The 20,683-nt window shown below is 39.0% G+C and overlaps 1 protein-coding gene, 1 long non-coding RNA gene and 1 pseudogene across 2 annotated transcripts in view; 2 read left to right on the top strand and 1 right to left on the bottom strand.

Moving 5' to 3' along the window:
• The first annotated feature begins 404 nt into the window (after positions 1–404).
• Positions 405–5,796, top strand: LOC107677805 (neoverrucotoxin subunit beta-like; annotated as a pseudogene).
• Positions 5,797–15,822: 10,026 nt separating this feature from the next.
• LOC107677801 (zinc finger protein 721-like) overlaps positions 15,823–20,683 on the bottom strand; it is a 95,786-nt gene continuing 90,925 nt past the window's right edge. Inside the window, exons 10-11 of the mRNA XM_016472838.1 lie at positions 16,934–17,291; positions 15,823–16,639 (exon numbers count right to left, since the gene is read on the bottom strand). Of these exons, the coding sequence (XP_016328324.1) occupies positions 15,921–16,639; positions 16,934–17,291 (1,077 nt within the window). The 3' untranslated portion in view covers positions 15,823–15,920. The remainder of the gene's footprint in view (positions 16,640–16,933; positions 17,292–20,683) is intronic.
• Positions 19,817–20,683, top strand: part of LOC107677817 (uncharacterized) — an 11,815-nt gene continuing 10,948 nt past the window's right edge. The window contains exon 1 of the long non-coding RNA XR_001632890.1: positions 19,817–20,215. This is a non-coding gene — a long non-coding RNA (uncharacterized LOC107677817). The remainder of the gene's footprint in view (positions 20,216–20,683) is intronic.

Raw genomic sequence — 20,683 nt, 5'->3', positions numbered from 1 at the left:
GACAATCACCCTTCAATCTTTTGGTTTACTTTGCTGGATATAGCAAATGATGACAAAATAAACATTTGAAACAAATGGTCTATGCTTAATTTCATGACGTGTGCGATTAATCACAGAAAAAGGATGTGATTAATCAGATTAAACATTGTAATCGATTGACAGCCCTAATTTTAATATATATACATTTATTCTATAGGCATCTGCATTGTTTGACACTGCATGCAATAACATTTGCAAATAGTGGATTGCATATGCTTTGCTGCAAGACACCAATAGCAGCGAAGAGCAAACTGCTTTTGCAAGGATTAACAGCAGAGCAAACATTGGGTAGTTGACTCGTTAGTTGACTCTTGCCTAAGACTGAGCCAAACACGGCTCCAAAAACAATCTATAGATAACCTTTGACATACTCGTTAGACTTTAACTACCTTTTTAGAAACCTAGGTTTGTAAGAAGAACTTTAGAATGCAAAAGTTATTTAATTCGATTTACAAATTAAAAAAATTCTCTGTTCATTGGTTTTTACTACAGTCATGGAATCCGAACCCACTGAAATGGCAGCCCTAGGAAGACCTCTGTTTCCTGGTATACTGTACGACTGCCGCAAGGATTCCTTCATTCCAGGTGGTGTAACTACCCACTACTAAAAAATGTAGCTTCCACCTGTCCCCTCCTTCTTCACTTAACTGTGAATCCACAAAAAAAGTATGGTAACGTTATAATAACTTTAGTAAATAAATCATTAATAAACATTAAATAATGTTTGAGAGATCACTAGTTATATTTAAAACATATTCAAATAGCTTTGTTACTTTGTTAATAAAGTCTATCTTCTGGCTTCAAAACCTAATTTTTTCCAACAAGATAGATTCCACAACAATTTCAGGTCTTAAGGTGCACCCCAATTCAGCTACTTATACTACGTTCTAAAAGTATGTACTCTTTTTGTGAAGATAAAATACACACTTTTGAGTGTGTAGCAGAAGAGTGAACTTTGGGACATATTATCGCGTCATACTATTGTATCTTTTGGAAAAATCTTTTGGATCACTTGGATGTTTATAAAAGTTCACATTGATGTTGCTGATGAAATATAACATGGATAACATTAAATAAGTATTTCTATCAGGTTAAATGTTGATTATATGTATTTCCAAGAAAAAAACATCGTCTTATATTCGGATCAATACGGTAGTAACTCAATCCCCTTTATCTAAATCTCATTACTTAACCGTCAGTTGGTCAGTTTTTGTTTTTAAACACTTTTTATTCGTGTTTGTAGTTCGGAACTGAATCCTCTTCCAAAGTATATTAGCCGTTAGTGTGCACGGATCAACACTTCAAAAATATACTGCAAACAGTAGTCCATATGGGGACTTTTGACACACCCTTTTCAACATACTATACTACACACACATTCTAATCTCACATGGATAGTATGCACATTGAAACGCGGGGTTAGAGTCTCTAATAATGAGTTGAGTTGCGCAGACATGCGTAGAGCTGGGGTACTGCAGGAACATGGTGGGGAAGCGATGCATTAACTGCAATTTGAGACACAGTATGAATAAGCACACGTATTAAATTAGTTTAGACAATATACTTCAGTTGTATATTGTCCGCATACGTAATTGTTAAAGCCATTTCTCATTTCAGGTGTTACTCTGTGGGATAAGAAATCAATGAGTGAAGATTTAGACACTCGTCCACAACTCCTGACAGATGTGAAGTTCAGTAGCTCCGACTCGCTCTCTAGTAAGTCCAGTCTCCTGGATGTAAATGCTTCCCTGAAGGCCAGTTTCTTGGGAGGGCTGGTGGAGGTGGGAGGATCTGCCAAATACCTGCGTGACACCAAATCCTCAAACCAACAGTCCAGAGTAACAATGTTTTACCATGGAACCTCTAGATTCGAACAGCTTACTAGCTTGGCCAGGTCACCTACCCTCAGGTGTTTGACCAGAAAACGGCAACTCATGTGATCACAGCTGTGCTGTACGGAGCTCAGGCCTTCATGGTGTTTGATCGGACATTTTCAGATGACGAAAACCACCAGGAGATCGAGGGAGAACTGCATGTCATGGTCAAGTCGATTCCTGGATTTTCCATTGAGGGGCAAGGAGCTGTAGAAATGACAGATGGTCATAAGGAAAAGGCTAAGAATATCACCTGCACATTTCATGGTGATGTCCATCTTAAGCAGAACCCCACCACGTACATGGAGGCCCTAGAGGTGTACAGGAAGTTCCCCACTCTGTTGGGTAACTCTGCAGTGCCAATTAAAGTCTGGCTCTATCCTCTTTCTCTACTGAATACAGTAGCAGCTCAGCTGGTGAGAGAAATCAGCACACGTCTCATTTCCAACACTGAAGATATGATAGAGGAGCTGGGAGAAGTCGAGAGGAAATGCAATGACCTGTCCAGAAAACCAATGGCAAATATTTTCAGTGACATCAAAGAGAGGCTGCGCTTATTTCAGAACTCTATTAGAATTTACAGGCTGGTCCTCCAGAAAGCACTGGCTAGAGTCTTGCCTGCTATTCGAGGAGGTGGGATGAAGGAAAAGTCACTGGATGACATCCTAAAGATCTACTACCTCTCCCCTTTTAATGCTGGTATGCTTAACTAGTGGTTACATGACACAAAGTCTGAACTTCACCTCTTGACTTCTTACACCAAGACTGTGAAGGGGATCAAAATTGAAGATTCAGAAGGTCTCATCATCAGCCTCCTTGATCCTGATATTGATGTTGTGGTGTGCTTGACCTTCACATCTCTGAAATACAATGACCCATATCTTTCAACCCTGAATGAGTTTCTGAAATCTGTCACCTTTAAAGAGTTAGATGGGGAAAATACGTTTTCCCTGACATCCCCCATCCAGAAACCGTTCAACCCTCATGATGTCACTTCAAAAATGAGAGAAAATTTGTCTCACTTCAAAAGCTTTTCAGAGGCCAATAAAGACGAGAAGACAATCCACTACATTATTTCCACCATCTCCGATGCCTCCAATCCAGGCTCCTCCATCTATCTGTATGAAAAAGGGAAACTGACAGACAAAAAGTTCCAGCCCGTGTCCAAGCCGCCCCCACCAATAGTGAAGAATATTCTGGACCAAACGGTGTCCCTGAAACTGCAGAAGTCCCCAACTGGAGAAACAGTGAAGTATAGAGTAGAGTACAAGGAGGTGAAAGCAAATGCTGGAGCTGAGGAACAGTGGCTTGTCATAGACACAGCTTATGAAGACTTTACTCTGACTGGATTGAAGTTTGGAATGCAGTACTTGATCCGCTACAGGATAGTGGGTAAAGTGGGAGTGAGTGAAGCCAGTGATGCTGTCAGTTCCAGACTCTCATTGGGTAAGTACACATTTTTATGCATTCACTTTTTATTTCTCAATTTGCCACATTCACACAGTCAGTGTTTGGATTTTACAACTGTGCCATTCACACAACAGCGTGATGGAGCCTATAGAATACAATTATATGCCGCTAAAATTCAAGAGATTGGGCCAATATGAGTTTTTGTCTCATATTGATATCATATAGTATAGTTAAGCGATATCACACAAAGTGCTGTTTTTGTCCCAAATAGCCGGAGTGCAGATGTGATATTGATTTTATACAACCCCAGCCAGCATTTCAACGTTGATTCACCAGTGAATTCACCAAGGTCGAATTATATTTTAATTTTGCCAATTGAATCAACGTTGATATTGCCACGTTGTTTCACCAGCGTACCTTTCAATATCTCGTTCAAAAAAAACAAAAACTAACCACTGAAACCGACTCAAAACGCTGTAGTATACATGCCAGACCAGTATGTGGCGCTGTAATTCTGCCACAGAGATACACTAAAAACGGAGAAGAAGACTTGGACTATGCGCATAAACCTTGCGCGCGGTATACAAACAAACATGGAACAATACATTTACAAATCTGTGTTAATGTTAGTTAATAAAAAGACAATCGTTCAGTGTTTGTTCATGTTGTTGTTGTTTTTGTTGCTGTTGCGTGACGTAGCGGTGTCTGACTAGGGGCGAGACGTGGGCTGATGACGTCATCGTTTCACTAAATATACAGATACACACGAAAACACAAGAGCAGCGTTTTCGGATTTATCCACTCTGGAACCCGGTTTAAAAAAATATAAAATATTGGTTTCACTCTCCCAAAACGCCGGATCAATCTGGACGCAACGCCTATACGATACAAAATTTTGATGTATACAGCTAAACACGTCTCCGTGTGGACGGGGCCCTAGTTTCCACATTAGCCGTGAAGATTACCCGTTTAAAAAAAAAAGATCCTTAAATTTCACTTGAACTGCATTAAACTGGATGGTGGCACTATCATTTTCAGCTGAACCACATCTTGCAACATCAACACTGGTACTGAACTGAAATGAAACCACTCTGAATTGACTCGAGCTGAATAATAATCGACATCGCTGCCGTTTGTAGAACTACTGTGGTATCTTGTGCAATGGTCACTCAACTACCATTGGATTTAAAAAAAAACTAAAAAAACGTATTGTCTGTCTGTCTCCAATACAATACATTCTCCTGAGTTTACATCTTTCTCTCTTGCAGCCAAAGACTCTACTGCTCCTAAAACAGAAACCGGTAAAGACACACTAACACCGTAGTTACACAGTGACACCTAGTTGTCACTCCAAGAAGTGTTTTCCATTACAATAGTGTTCGTCTCAGGATACCACAACTGCTTATAGCTGAATTTGGTTTCAAAATTGATGAACTTCACACTGTTATTCATCTAACAGAAACCGGTAAAGACACACTAACACCGTAGTTACACAGTGACACCTAGTTGTCACTCCAAGAAGTGTTTTCCATTACAATAGTGTTTGTCTCAGGATACCACAACTGCTTATAGCTGAATTTGGTTTCAAAATTGATGAACTTCACACTGTTATTGATCTAAACTCAACCAACACTTGAGTTGACTTGAGCTGAATACACTACTGTCTTTTCGAGTTGCTTTACAGCAGAATCTGAATATCTCAATAGTCAAGTTTCCATACTTGATTTTGCTATTTTTCCTGTTTATCTCTGTGAAGTTGCTTTGACACAATCTGTACTGTACTTGGCTTGACAGTACAGTTGTGAGTCCTGCCAATAAGGGAGTCAGTTATTGAATGCCATTGTCACTTTCATCGATAACTGAACTGTGTGTGAATTGAATTGTATTTAGTGCTCTAAAACAGGACTTAACATTCTATTAATTCCATTCTCGGAACATCCTGTGATTGTGGGTGGGACAGGAGGTGATGTTTTCTCTTTTAAGTCTGCCTCCTACACCTCCATTAAGAAGATCAACATTACTTACAGCTCGGTGTGTTTTGGTCTCATTCTATAGTAGCATCTTTATGTCTACTATTTTATCACAATATTTTTACTTCATTCACGTGAAATGCTTCTGTGCCTTTTAGATGTCACTGAACTCAATCCAGGCGATTTTCCACTGTGGCCCCATGATTAAAGTGGGTAACTCAGAAGGATCTAACAATCAAGAAATTCTACTTGATGAAGATGATAAAATTGTCTCTGCAAAACTGTGGCCAAATAGGAATCGTAACAGATTTGGGGGGGTTTGAATTTGTGGTTGCCAAAAGAAGAGGTAGAACAACGACATTTTCTGTCAAGTGTCAGCAACTGGGAGTTTTGATGTGAAGTCTGGAAGGATTTATGGCATTACAGGCAGAAGTGGCGATGAAATTGATGGTCTGGGCTTTTACTTCATTTAGTCTACAGCTATGCAAATGTATTGGTTGCTGACAGTATCCAAATATCTAAACATTTAAAAATGACCTCTGCACAGCAATCATATAGTCATATACATGTGTAAGTTAATATACACGTATTTCATGACTAAAAGTGAAGCATCAGATTTGAATCAAGGAATGCCACTTAATATTTTCTACTATCACTTATTACATTTTCAGGTATATGTTGCCATCCTAAGCAAATAACTCCAGTCAAATAAGTGACAAGATAAAAGTATGAACTGTATGGGTCAGTAAATAAATAGGGATTGTATTTGTCTCCATCTTATAGCTATGCTTCTGTTGTTTCTCACCTATTATCTTAATGTACTGGTAAAGTGTCAATAAAAAAAGTTTAACTTGATTTAAAAGGGCTTGACACAAATCTCGCTGTTTCTTGAAGATAACTGTGTATTGCATAAACCTTTTGTCAGGTTTTGTGGGTAAGGGTTGAGGCAAGGACTTCAATGAGCAGAGCAGTGTTCAATGGGCTTTTACTTACAAACAAGAACTACCCCGTAGGAAAAACAGACCAGCAACAGGACTGGCGAGGCAGGACAAGGTTTAGCAGGGTTGAACACAAACATACATTTGATGACGAACTGGCACAGGACAGAAAACATTGGGGCTGTGTCTGAACTCGCCCCCCCTATACCCTTAAAAAGGGGATCATTCGAGGGAACAGCCATTTGTAGTGGTGTCTGAAACCATAGTGGACGTTATCAAGTGCACCCATTCAATCCCATAATTGTGGGTGATTTAGAACACAGTATGGGAGAATAAATAGTAATGCAAACAAGGAGGGTAATGAGGGAGGACAGGTGAGGCAAATTAACCAATAACCAGGTGACGAGAGGGGTGGGATTAGACCAGCTGTCAGGGGAACCTACTATAGCAGGGATCCTCAAATCTGGCCCACGAGATCCACTTTCCTGCAGAGTTTAGCTCTAACCCTAATCAAACACACCTGAGCATGCTAATCAATGTCTTCAGGATCATTAGAAAATCACAGGTAGCTGAGTTTGATCAGGGTTGGAGCTAAACTCTGCAGCGCATTGGCCCTCCAGGGCAAGATTTGAGGAACCCTGTACTATAGGCTTGTTCGAGATGAACTACACTAGCCTGCCACCGGCTGGAGAGAGCAGCCGCTTGCAGTCAGGGCAGAATTAAAAGCGGAGATGTCAAGTCAGACACTTTCTGCTCCTGGTAATGACGCTCTCGTGGTGTTTGCATACTCTATCACAGATGAAGTGAATTAGGGCTGTCAATTTTTTTTTTCGAATTTCGAATATTCGTCGAATTTCAAATAAAAATCCACATTCGAATGCAAAAACTTTGCATTTGAATTTTAGGTGTGCGTTAAGGAGGCAGCCTTATCAGTGGCGCACGAGATGCGATGACGATGTAAGTGTCGTTGCATTTTAATGCTTTTGTTAACCTATCCAGTTGACGCCACTAGATGGCGCTGCTGCGTTGTTCATTCAAAATATTGCGGAAAAAGAGAACATCAATGCGGAGAAGATCTTGTTTACATCAAAACTGAAACCAAGCCGTTCACACAGAACGCATATTTCGCGCATTTTCTAGAGGGACATCTATCACGGTTGTACTCGCGTCTCGCACAAAAGAGCCGCATGTTTAGAAAGCCATGTAAAATTAATGCAAGTTTAACTTTGAAAAAAACATATATCGAGACTTTATGGCAGGTTTTTGCCCCCCCACCCCATCCCACTGTATCTCAATATTTTTAAATGAAACATTTATTCTGTGCGACTGGCTTTCCGCCCTTTGTATTAAACTATGCATACATACATGATGCTGTTTTGTTTATAGTTGTTTAAGCAACTTAATTAATTATAATTGGTTTATAAAAATTATTTTAAACATTATGCACTTTTTTCCCCACAGATATTTTGCTCGATGTGCCCTCTTGTGGCCTCAGGAGAGAAGCCAAAAGCTTTTCTTCACCCCAACTGAAATTATGCATTTTACATTTGAATATAATTCGAATTTTGATAATATTTAAGTACAAAATTCTAATGTAGTTTTTCAGCCATTTTGACAGCCCTAAAGTGAATTACATGCAATATTTGTCAAATACATAGACGTTTCAGAAACGTTTTCATGAGCAACAGAAACACTTTTTGTATACTGCTTAATACAGCGCCATCTGTTCATGAATAAAAGGTCAACCTTAACATATACTATTTAAATACCAATAAAGTGGGGGTATTTTATCAGTGTTTTTTGAAACGTCTCAATAAAATGCTTTTACTGTTATAAAAACACAGATTTGTGAGCATTATTGGAACTGAATTATTCGAATAAACACGCAACACACGTCGTGCTTGTCATCACAGAATCTGACCAATGAGAATAAAGTGCGTCGTCATCAAGGCTCTCGCAGCCGATTTTGAGCAACTGCAGCGCCTGACCTCGGCGGCTGGTCTCGTTTTGCTCTCGCGGTGCTTTGGTGGCACATGTGATCGTAAGGCGGCTGCAGCGCCGATCAAAGTCGGACAGATTTTCTAACCAGAATGCAGTTTTCCTTCCGTTAAAGTTAACATTTTCAAAAACAATCACAATCCTGGACAGTGAGTGACATTAAATATTCAAATAAAATCACATTTTCTCCAGTCATTCTTAAAAAACAAGCAAACAAATCTTGCTAGCTAGTGTTAGTGAAGCAGTCAGGGCAATCTTTCAGCCTCCACCTAAGCTCCGCCAATTAAAAAACGTCACAATGTTTACTAACTGAAAAAGGGTCTATATCAAATAAATTTAAGTGCAGTTCAAAAGCAGAGGATGTTAATGGACAAGAGGAACGTGCAGAATGGATTTCCAGCACAGACTTTGCAAGCACAAGACGATTCAGTATGGTTTGTTTTTGTCATTTTCTTATACATTTTAGATATGATCTATTATTTAATCATGATATCTGTTGGGAAAAATATGTTAATACAAACAGTAATCGATCACAAAACCCATGGGAATGCAGACCTCTAATAGTGACTGAAATGCGGCCCTTTAAGACTACCCAGCTCTCCCTTTCAAAATGTTAATCTGCACAAAATTGAGTCATTGTCTGATAAAATCAAATACACAAAAAAGGCAATACCTCCCACATGAAAAAAATACTATAGTAATTTATAGTAAATACTATAGTGTTTTTGAACCATACTATAGTTATTGTATAGTGTATTATACTGTATATATTATAGTATTTACAACACTTTGTTAATGAATGCTACAGCATACTGTATAGTGAACTGATAAACTGTAATAAATACTGTAGTATACTTTAGTTTTTACTACAGTAAACTGTAGTGTATTGTAGTATGATATACCCTATAGTTGTATAAAACTTAGATCAGTATTCGGTGAAGTGATTTGTTTATATTTCTATAGTTGTTATATTACCACAGCAACTATAGAATTGACACAACAAATGAATTCAAGTACTTTAGTAATTTATAGCAAATAGTGTTTTTTCATGTAGGCTGTGCTGTGATTTTGGCTATATTTGCATGTAAAATGACTAAGGTCTGTCCATTTACCACAGCAACTATAGAATTGACACAACAAATGAATTCAAGTACTTTAGTAATTTATAGCAAATAGTGTTTTTTCATGTAGGCTGTGCTGTGATTTTGGCTATATTTGCATGTAAAATGACTAAGGTTTGTCCATTAGACAAAGAACATTTTACATTTACATCCCGCCCTGAATGTAAGCGGCGGCTTCCCGCACGAGCGAGGACAGGGCCGCCAGTGAGTGCTTTGGGACGGGGGTGGGGCCCACGGCAGCAACCGCTGCGCATTGAGAAGAGTAAGAACGATACGTACTTTCATGCCAGAGTCGCCAAAAGTCTCCAATAACACCAGAAAATGTTGCTTTTTTGAAAATGTGTCGCTAGAAGGGTCTGAAAACTCGCTAAAAATAGCGACAAAGTCGCTAAGTTGGCAACACTGCATTCAGGTCCTGGAAGCTGTGTAGTGCACAATGAAATATCTGGGTTGTAATGTTCAGGTCCAGCAAGACTGATAAATATAAATTTGAACAATTCTAAGTTTGTCTGCCTTGGGAAAGCCAGCGTCTCTTTAACATAGCAATTACACTTGTTGCCTTCCCAAGTGCAGCTCAACCGAGATTGAGGTCTCTGCAGAGCAAGTTGGCGTTTCTGATGTTGTGGGTGTTTTCAAACTGGTGGGTGTTTCTAAATGATACAGTGAAAATGATCCCCCTTACCTAACCCCACCCCTAAACCTACCCGTCACTATGACGTCAGCCAATCAGGTAACATGTTCGAAAATAACTCCCATTACTTTCCTGCAGAGACCTATACTTGGCTCAACCAGACCTCGTCCCATTGCTCTAACAGCAACATTACAGACCAACTAAAGTTGAAAAAGGGAAAAGCATAATATGACCTGTTTAAATTTTACTAACTGACATGCAAATATTAGAGAGTAACGTAAAATGATCATATCGTGACATTCATATCTGTATCACTTTCTATATGTTTTCGCCGATAGGAATATGGTCCAAAAAAATACAATTAATAGTAAAAACAACACCGTGACATATGTATATACCCAGCAAGCAATTTTGCATTTAGAAGACGTCTAAAAGCCGTTCAAACACAGCCCAGACATCTATGCTAAAACAAGGCTGAGTTTGGGCTGTCAGTGAAAATTGAATAGACGTCTAACCATAACCCAAGAATGGACTAGTCACCAATTAGACCGCTATTGAACGACTACATATATACATCTAATAGACAACAAAACAATACCTAAAAGTTTTTTTTTTTTTTAATTAAATATAACATAAATATCTCATAAATGGCAATCCATTCGAATTAAATATAAAGCTTTTATTAGGGTTGCAAAGGGGTGGAAAATTTCCGGTTAAATTCCCTAAACTTTCCAAAAATCCCTGGAATATTCCAAAAAAATCCTGGAGAGTTTCCAAAATTTCTATTATATTTCCTAAATGTACTGGAAATGTTCCACCTTTTTGCAACCCTAGCTTAATAAAAACAAAATTTTTAACAATACTGAAAACTTGAAACAATACTGTATAATACAAAATGAGAAATATATAAGAAATAATGACAAAATTGTGACAAGGACAAATTATAAATACAATGAAATTAAATAAAGATTTTGAAAAAAGGAAAAATTTAACTACATAAAGAATGACAACCAATATTTTTACATTACTTCAGAGATGTAAAAATAATAAATCTATCAAGAGTGAAGTGATTAACTGTTATTTTTATTTCGATACCCCCCCCCGCCCCGCTCTCCCTGGTGCTTGTTTAAAATGCTCCCTGATTGCATTGCTCAAGTCTAACTCGGTTGCCGTCAGGAAGTTGGTCATCACGGCATCTGCCACGTAAGAAAAAAAAAAAAGCATGAGAAAAGCCTTTTTTGACATCATCATGTTTTACTTTAATTACATTAATTTTGACGGGGTGTCATCCTCTTTTGCTTGGATGCACACTAGGGATGGGCAATATTGAATTTTTAAGATATATATTTTCTAAAGCAATATATACTGAGACTATATTATTTATATCAAAACAGCCTGACGTCACAAGAAAATAAATAATTAATTTTTTTACTGGTTGAATAAATAAATAAAATATTATATATCACCTTTAAGCCTAAACACAGAGATAAGCTCTCTGGGCAATGTTTGCATGCAATCACGCACACGCACAAGCACGCACATACCTGTAATGACCGACAACAGAGCGGTCTTTTCAAATGCTGCCTTCTGCAGCGGACCACCTCCCTTGATGATAAATTTGGACATAAGAGAATTTCGCAAAACCCTAAAATATATTACAAATAAAATGGTTAACAATTGCGGACAAATACTGACATTACAAAATAAGTAAAGAATTTGTGTTGTGACCACATGAAAGACTTATTGAGTATGGACACCACAATGCTTGATTAATGTTGCACTTTCTGTAGGCTTCATCTGTCCAGCATCCTTCAGGTACGGTCTTTGATGTTTCTTCCTCCTATTTTGCACAATTTTGACACCTGAATAACACGTCAATGTCATCCAGGTAGCATTATGCTTCAGTGTACAAGTGTTTACCAACCTTAACCACTGATGCCCATTGACCTGCACATTTTCCTTCACCAACCCAAAACAGTAAGTCAGACCCACCCACATTTGAGTAAGTCAGACCCAAAACAGTAAGTCTTTATTCCAGCAGATCGCAGGCTCTCACCTCCAGACTGAGATTTTTTTTTCCCCCTATAATGCCCCCCACAATCTGTCTCTGCCTCCAAAATTGTCTGGCTTAACAACAACACAGTGATAGCTGCTGTAACTAAAAATCAGCCCAGTATACATTTTAACCTTAAGCTTACATCGACCAATACATTCACCCATACCCTTTTTATTACATTATGTGTTCTGTTCGTTGGTTTTAATGCTGACTATTTGCATGATTTTAATAATGCCGGATTCTTTTTGTAATTGCTACTTTTATATTTCCATTTAATCATAATATAATTATAATCCTCGGAATGAGGAATATGATTTATGTCCCTAAGCCCTCCACAGATGATATAAAACCATTTAGACCACTTATCTTAGTGATTGCTATCGGGATGTGAAGAGACTTCAACCACCATTATATAACTTTTTTTTTTTTTAACCAAATCATCTACCCTGCCTTTGAGCGAACCACACAATGTTATCCGCTAAAATTTCACGATCCCTACACATGATGACAAATAATGTAGAATGACAACGTCAAAAAGAAAACACAGATACTTACAAGAATAAAGTAAGAATGTCCTTAACGTTTTCCCGTTGTCTGCCTGTTGATTGCCCGGCGTCGTTGCTCACGCATTGCTCTTCGACAATGCTCTCTCGCGGATAAAATAAAATGGCGGTAATGTTTATCGCGAGATCTGGCACCAGTGTTCTCTACCAACTTTCAAGTCTCGCGTTGCCAGTACTCATGTCTCAGTAAGGCTAATTGCCATCTAACGGTTGCATGTGCATGTTTTTTTAACTTAAACATTTTACGATTTGACTGTCTTTAATTTTATGAATGTTATGTGTGACAGCAAAAATAATGCTGATTAAAATGTTTCAAAAGGTTACTTTTTTGATGATGTCATGCATCCCACAAGCTGTACATGCAAAGAATTTAAGACTTTTGCCTATACTCATCGCTGGTCTGATATAGGGCTATAGCCAAGCCGTTAAAATTAGACCACTGATTGCCTCAGTTTCGCCGGGTGGGCTAAAAGCAGACTACACATAGCCCATCCAATTCAGAGCTAAATCGTGGCTACAGATAGACCATGTCATGAAATGACACTTAACTGTTGTAGATATATTATCATATAAATCATCCATTTAGCTTACCTAAGTAAATCGGAAATGTTTACTGTAACTGTCTCACTCTGTATTACTATTCAACTGTAACCGTATGTTACTATGGTTACCAATGTTTATAGGAAGTGCATTAATATAGAACATGATTACACTGACCTGCAACTACCTGTGCAGTTAAACGAATTTAATCAACACCTGCCAGCCAATCAGAATCGAGTATTCAGACAGACCATGGCATAATGATTAATATTTAGAGTAATATTAATATATATATTTTATTCTTATAATATTAAATAATATATCTACATATTATAATATAAATCTTATTTAGTGATGAGTTTCAGAAACACAGAGTGTGTGCTAAAGGAAACTTTGCTTCTTTTGATCCTGTAAACAAACGTTGGTTTTCACGAGACTCACCTGCGCAACGCTGACCTCGTACGTCATCCTCCCGGAGCTGCTTCTGTGTTGGCGCAAGCTAGATTAAAGTGATTATTATGTTTTGAATATGGATATTTTTCTTACAAAAATGCATCGATACAGAAGGCCTTTGTTCACCCCCCGGAGCCGTGTGAGACACTTTTTTTTATGGAAGAGCGCTTTTTATTTCAGGTCTTTTGAACAGAAGCAATGCAACACCCGCTGACTGAAATGATAGAGCTTGAAAGATCAAAGACAATTTTTAATATAACTCCAACTGGATTCGTCTGAAAGAAGAAAGTCATATACACCTAGGATGCCTCGGGGGTGAGTAAAACACAGCCTAATTTTAATTTTTGGGTGAACTAACCCTTTAAGTACTTTCCACCATGACTATTTATTTTTTTTTTTAACATTTTTCAGTCTTGAAAATCACTCTACATTCTCTCCCAGTTTTTCATGAAGCAAGTCCATATGAAAGCAACTTTACTTGATCTTTCATCGTTTTCTTGTAAGAGAAAATAATGTTTCTGTTAAACACAAGCCCAGTTTCCATCCAGTTTTTGCGCTGTTTTGTTATCGACAAAGAGAATATGCGTAAAAAAAACTTTGCGAAAATTCCTGTCTACAGCCTTTTTCCATCCAACTGGCCTTTTACCGATAAAATGGTGTGTGTGATGACATCATCCCTAAAAAAAAATTAATTGTCGCATAAGTTTTGGTGTATCGCAAAAAAAAATTGCCCTTGAGCTGTTTCCATACATAATTTCACCTATTGCGTAAATTATATAGGCTAGAAGCCTGTTCTTCATCCATTTGAAACAAAACTTTATTATATAGCCTATTATTAAATTGTATAGGCCAGCATAAAATAGTTTTGAACACGTGTCACGAGTTTTTTTTGTTGTTTTTTTGTACTTTGTTATAGACTATTTAGATACTTGATCATCAAGCATTATTCATAAATAGGTGCAGTTGTATTAGCCTATCATTATTTTTCTGATTAACTTTTAGAGGTTATTTTATTTCTCCTAACCAACAACCGATGCTCGTTAAAACATTATTAACCGACAAGATTATGTTAAATTACAATTAAATGAAATTTGAATTGATACATGGCTGTGACCCAAGAAAAATACCTTGAGAAAGCGGCATCCTGTTTGTTTCTTTTATTTTACAAAAGCACAATGTTTTGTTTTTATTGTGAATGAACACAAATAAAGGAATATTTAGAGTAGTTTTGAATAATGTCTTACTCTCATATGACCACAAATGAAGGAGTATAGTAACATCGTGTCTACACCGGACACGACGGTTTCCGCGCCGCTTGCGTCCGTGTAGACACGGTGTACGTTGTTTCCACTTTTATAAGGAAAAAAAAAAAGTGATCGTGCTGGCACCTCACATGCGCAGTTAAGCATTACTAACTGGACAATGCAGCCTGTTCATTGTCATAATAAAATACAGTCAGCCAAACATTGAAAACCATGCTATTTTAGTTCCCCTTACTCCACAACAAATACTTTAAATTTAACGGTAGAAAAGAACTCAGGACAAAACAAGAATAAAAAAATATATAAGAAGCTACTAACAAGCCAAAACTAATTAATTTAAAATGTTGTACTTCACGTTCCAATATCCACGTAAAACAAAATGTGCTTGGCATATTAATATCACGGGGGTATGGTGGTCACGCTGAACGGCATGGACTACAGGGTATTTAAACTGAGCAGTACACTGTAAAAAATTATGTAAACGTAGGCTAATAAAGGAACATCAAATTAAAATAAGTATGTTTGAGAGGTAGCTCTTCTTTTTCTTACCAAATATAAAATAATTTTAGATGCAATTTAATAATATGAATATGATTTAATGTGCTTTTGAACTACAGGGAAAGGGTGCTTTAACGTGAGCAACACCATGAACACGGACGCTGCCTATAGGCTAATTCTGCCATGTGATACCACATTTATTTGCGTTAAAGCCACTTTTCTCAACAAAAAGTGTTTTCAAACTATTTTTTGCGACATTTGAAGTATCAATATAGAATTTATGCACTAAAGTTAAATGGAAAAAGATAATGTCGACACATGAGAAATTTGATCGATAAATGGCATTTCCATCAGCTATATCAGTAAACAATTTTAAGCGCTAAATATTTAAAAAAAAATCCCTGGATGGAAACCTGGCTACAGATGCAATGAGCAAGACATGGAGGAGTTGAGATTACCAATTTATTATTTGGGTAAACATAGATAGTGATGGCACACTTCTCTCCAGTTATTACATGATGCATAAGGTTTTTCCTGTCTGTGAAAATTATTTCATACTGACAACATCTAAAACAGTTCTCTCTTGAAGTGAATTAAGGAATGTTGATTAAGGCTTACTTTACGTCCGAAACTCTTTCCACACTGATCACATGTGAACAGCTTCTCTCCAGTGTGAACGATCATGTGACCCTTAAGAGCTTCTTTTCGTGAGAAGCTCTTTCCACACTGTTGACATGTGTAAGGTTTCTCTCCAGTGTGAATTCTCATGTGGCTTGTAAGGTTCCATTTGTGACTGAAACTTTTTCCACACTGAGAGCATGTGTAAGGCTTCTCTCCAGTGTGAACTCTCATGTGAGTCTTGAAGCTTACTTTATTACTGAAAATCTTTCCACACTGCTGACATATGCAGCTGTTCTCTCCAAAGTGATTCTTCCTGTGAGCATTTAGGGTGTCTTTATGTGTGAAACTCTTTCCACATTGATCACATGTGAATGGCTTTTCTCCAGTGTGAATTCTCATGTGATTTAAAAAGCTCCATTTTTGAGTGAAATGTTTTCCACACTGTTGGCAGGTGAAAGGCTTCTCTCCAGTGTGAATTCTCATGTGGCTTATGAGGTGCCCCCTTTGACTGAAGCTCTTTCCACACTGAGGGCAGGTGAAAGGCTTCTCTCCAGTGTGAATTCTCATGTGGCTTGTAAGGTTCCATTTGTGACTGAAACTCTTTCCACACTGAGGGCAGGTGAAAGGTTTCTCTCCAGTGTGAATTCTCATGTGTTCTTCAAGGGCTTTTTTTCCACGGCAACTCTTTCCACACTGATGGCAGGTGTTAGATTTGGTCTTCTGGGCTCTTTTTCGTGTCTTTGCAGTGTAAGGCTTCTCTCCAGTGTGAACTCTCATGTGAGTCTTGAAGCTTACTTTATTACTGAAAATCTTTCCACACTGCTGACATATGCAGCTGTTCTCTCCAAAGTGATTCTTCCTGTGAGCATTTAGGGTGTCTTTATGTGTGAAACTCTTTCCACATTGATCACATGTGAATGGCTTTTCTCCAGTGTGAATTCTCATGTGATTTAAAAAGCTCCATTTTTGAGTGAAATGTTTTCCACACTGTTGGCAGGTGAAAGGTTTCTCTCCAGTATGAATTCTCATGTGGTTCATAAGGTTCCCTTTGTGTCCGAAACTCTTTCCACACTGTTGGCAGGTGAAAGGCTTCTCTCCAGTGTGGATTCTCATATGGTTCATAAGGTTCCCTTTGTGTCCGAAACGCTTTCCACACTGAGGGCAGGTGAAAGGCTTTTCTCCAGTGTGAATTCTCATGTGGGCCTTAAGAGATTGTTTATGTATAAAATTCTTTCCACACTGATGGCAGGTGTTAGATTTGGTCTTCTGGGCTCTTTTTCGTGTCTTTGCAGTCTTTATGTTTTTTTTCCAGTTATAAAATTACTATGTTCCTCATACTGATCCTTCTCCTCTATTTCATTCAATTCTTGTCTCTCCTCTTTCAGTGATATCAGGTCTACAGTGGGAAAAAATTAAATACATGTTAACCTCACATTGTAAAAAGTGACAGTAACATACTGTTTTCCATTAAAATTGTACCATACTGTAAAAAACAGCATTCTGGGAACTTTTTGCCATTTCCATTTACTGCTATTTACTTTGTTGTAAGGGAAACGTCTTGGGTTACGCATGTAACCATGGTTCCCCCAAGAGGGAACGAGACGCTGCGCCCACTAGGGGGGACAATGGGGAATGCAGCCTGCATGACCGGTGTCTGAAACACGTGTGAAACAATGCCAATCTATTGGCCCACATGGCCCATGACGCCAGGCCCATCATAGGCAGGGTGCCCGGAAGTATTAAAGGGCACCTGCTGAATGCGTCATCCACTTAGCTGTCTGAAGGAGACATAGACAGGCAGGAAAAAGGCATGGCAAGGGTGTGCAGCATCTTATTTCCTCTCGGGGAACCATGGTTACATGCGTAACCCGAGACGTTACCCTTCTAGGGGGCACAATGGGAAAAGAAATCTAACCATGCCGTGCCGCGGCGCATGCCTGTCCACCTGGTGAGAGAGCACCAAGGAAGCGACAAACATACACCAAGCCTTTCCTTAGAAAGGGGCCATGCCACTGACGCCATGGGCCACTCACGCAACTTGGCAGAAACGGGGGAATCCGAATAGATCAAGGGGAACATCCCACCCAAGTAAAGAGCACAGCTATCCTTAGATAGATATGCTATGTGAGCAGAACTAGCCTGGATACACAAGAGCACTGAAGAGGCTAACTAGAAAGCCTCTAGAGGGGCTAGAGATCGCTACATAAATCTCAGGTAAGGAGAGTAGCTGCTGAGCTTGAACACAGCTATTCTCAGATAGCTATGTCCCTAAGGTCTTATGAAGGCTTGTGGACCAGAATAACATAGCCCGCTCTCTGTGGTCTGGGCAGCTCTGTAGGAAGGCTATCTCGGCTATCTACTTAATACCAGTGCAGGGGAGATAGCACTGTCTAGGCAAGGGCTCAAGGAGACCGCTACTTAAAGACCCTAAGAAGGGAGCAGTCACTGAGCTGGCACATAGATATCCTCAGATAGCTATGTACCTAGGAAGGGCTACCAGGAGGGGGACTGACTGAAAACTACCCAGACCACAAAGAGTGGGCTGTCTACTTACGACCCAGAGAGGGGAGACAACACTGTCTAGGGTAAGGGCTCAAAAGACCGCTACTTAAAACCCTAAGCAGGGGAGCAATCACTGAGCTAGCACATAGCTATCCTCAGATAGCTAGGCTCTAGGAAAGGGGACCACTCCAGGAGAGGGCTCACCGCAAATGCAGTAGCACACAGCTAGCCTCAGATAGCTGCAATTAAGTAAGCCGTACTACCCGAGCAGGGGAGATAGCACTGTCTAGGCAAGGGCTCAAGGAGACCACTACTTAAAGACCCGAAGAATGGGAGCAGTCACTGAGCTAGCACATAGAAATCCTCAGAAAACTATGTACCCAGGAAGGGCTACCAGACTGAAACTACCCAGACCACAAGAGTGGGCTGTCTAATTACAACCCAAAGAGGGGAGACAGCACTGTCTAGGTAATAGCTCAAAAGACAGCTACTTAAAACCCTAAAAGGGGGAGCAATCACTGAGCTAGCACATAGCTATCCACAGATAGCTAGGCTCTAGGAAAGTAGACCACTCCATAAGAGGGATTACCGCAACCGCAGCAGAACACAGCTAGCCTCAGATAGCTGTATTCAGGTAAGCCCGTCCCGCCATACCGATGGCTGGAATATAACCACCCTCAGATGGCTATACTAAGGAGGTCCCCAATCCACGTCAGAGCCTAGATAGCCCACTCTCTGTGGTCTGACCAGCTCTGTAGGAAGGCTATCTACTTACTACCCTAGCAGGGGAGATAACACTGTCTAGGTAATAGCTCAAAAGACCGCTAATTAAAACCCTAAGCAGGGGAGCAATCCCTGAGCTAACACATAGCTATCCTCAGATAGCTAGGCTCTAGGAAAGGAGACCACTCCATGAGAGTGCTCACCACAATTTCAGTAGGACACAGCTAACCACAGATAGTTCTATTCAAGTAAGCCCGTCCTGCCAAAACAATGGCTGGAATATAATCACCCTCAGATGGCTATATTACAGTTTTTTACGATTGTTTACACACTAAAATAAAAATGTCCACACAATTTGCAAAATTCTACTCCAATGAGCAAAACACCTCCACAGATTTGCACAACATTACACACAATGTCTGCTTCACCCTTTTTGCAAAACATTACACACAGTGATTTGTAAAACTCTACACACATTTTCACACCTTAGACACAGATAAGGATTGTGAGGTTACTTCCTTGTCATTACAAAGCCCCGGATTGCCAATGACCACACTAATGAACGAATTGGATAATCACATCCACCAGGTGTGGAAAGCTTCTGTGCAGGAGTGGATTCGTCACGAGGTGATTCTTCCAACGGTGCCTTGCCAATGAAGACATAGCCTGTGATGTGGATGAAATCTTATGGCCTGATCCAGCCAGACGGAGAGATGATGAATAGTTACAGTATTCTTGTTGCTTTTACAGTAGTTTTTCTTCAGAGTCAAAGTGTATGTACTTCATGCAGTAATTTTTATTTGTCTACAGATTTTATTTGTTTCATTGTTGGTTGATTACTGTAACTGATTATGGTAAGAAATACTGTAAGTATTGAAATAAATACTTGAAATATTCAGTCTGCAGCATCAGTGTTGTGCAGTGCTTGGTAATTTTATAGTAGGCCAATTTGTGTACATTCTCCCTATATCTCAAACTAATCATGAAGAACGTTGTGGGTTTGTCACCTTTTTTTTGTTTTTTTATTTTTTTTTCATCTAAATTATCCCTTACATAACAATGTGTGGCCAAAAATCTAGCACATGCTATTTCCTAAAATTAGTTTTTGTACAAATGTGTTTTTTATTTATCACAGCAGTGTGAAACTGGCTGCAATAGTGTCTGATCATTGAGGACTGTGTTGGTTAAATGAAAACTAATAGCATTTTCACAAATATGTGTATATGTTTTGACTGAAGGGTGTATGTTTTGACTGAAGTGTGTCATTTTGCAAACAATGTAGGAATTATGCAAATTCAGTTTGGTGTTTGGATAATTGTGCTTATATTGTGAAAAAAAGAACCCGGTTTTCAAAATTGTGTGTAAACAATTGAAAAAAACTGTAAGGAGGTCCCCAATCCGTGTCAGTCCCACAGTAGACAATACACAGCTAGCCTAGATAGCCTTCCTGCAGAGCTGCCCAGACCACAGAGAGTGGGCTATCA

The sequence above is a fragment of the Sinocyclocheilus anshuiensis genome, unplaced genomic scaffold (genome assembly GCF_001515605.1).
Source record: "Sinocyclocheilus anshuiensis isolate Anshui unplaced genomic scaffold, SAMN03320099.WGS_v1.1 scaffold1198, whole genome shotgun sequence".
NCBI lineage: Eukaryota > Metazoa > Chordata > Actinopteri > Cypriniformes > Cyprinidae > Sinocyclocheilus > Sinocyclocheilus anshuiensis.
Note: the sequence above shows the minus strand (reverse complement) of the source record. Positions and strands in the feature narration are given on the sequence as shown.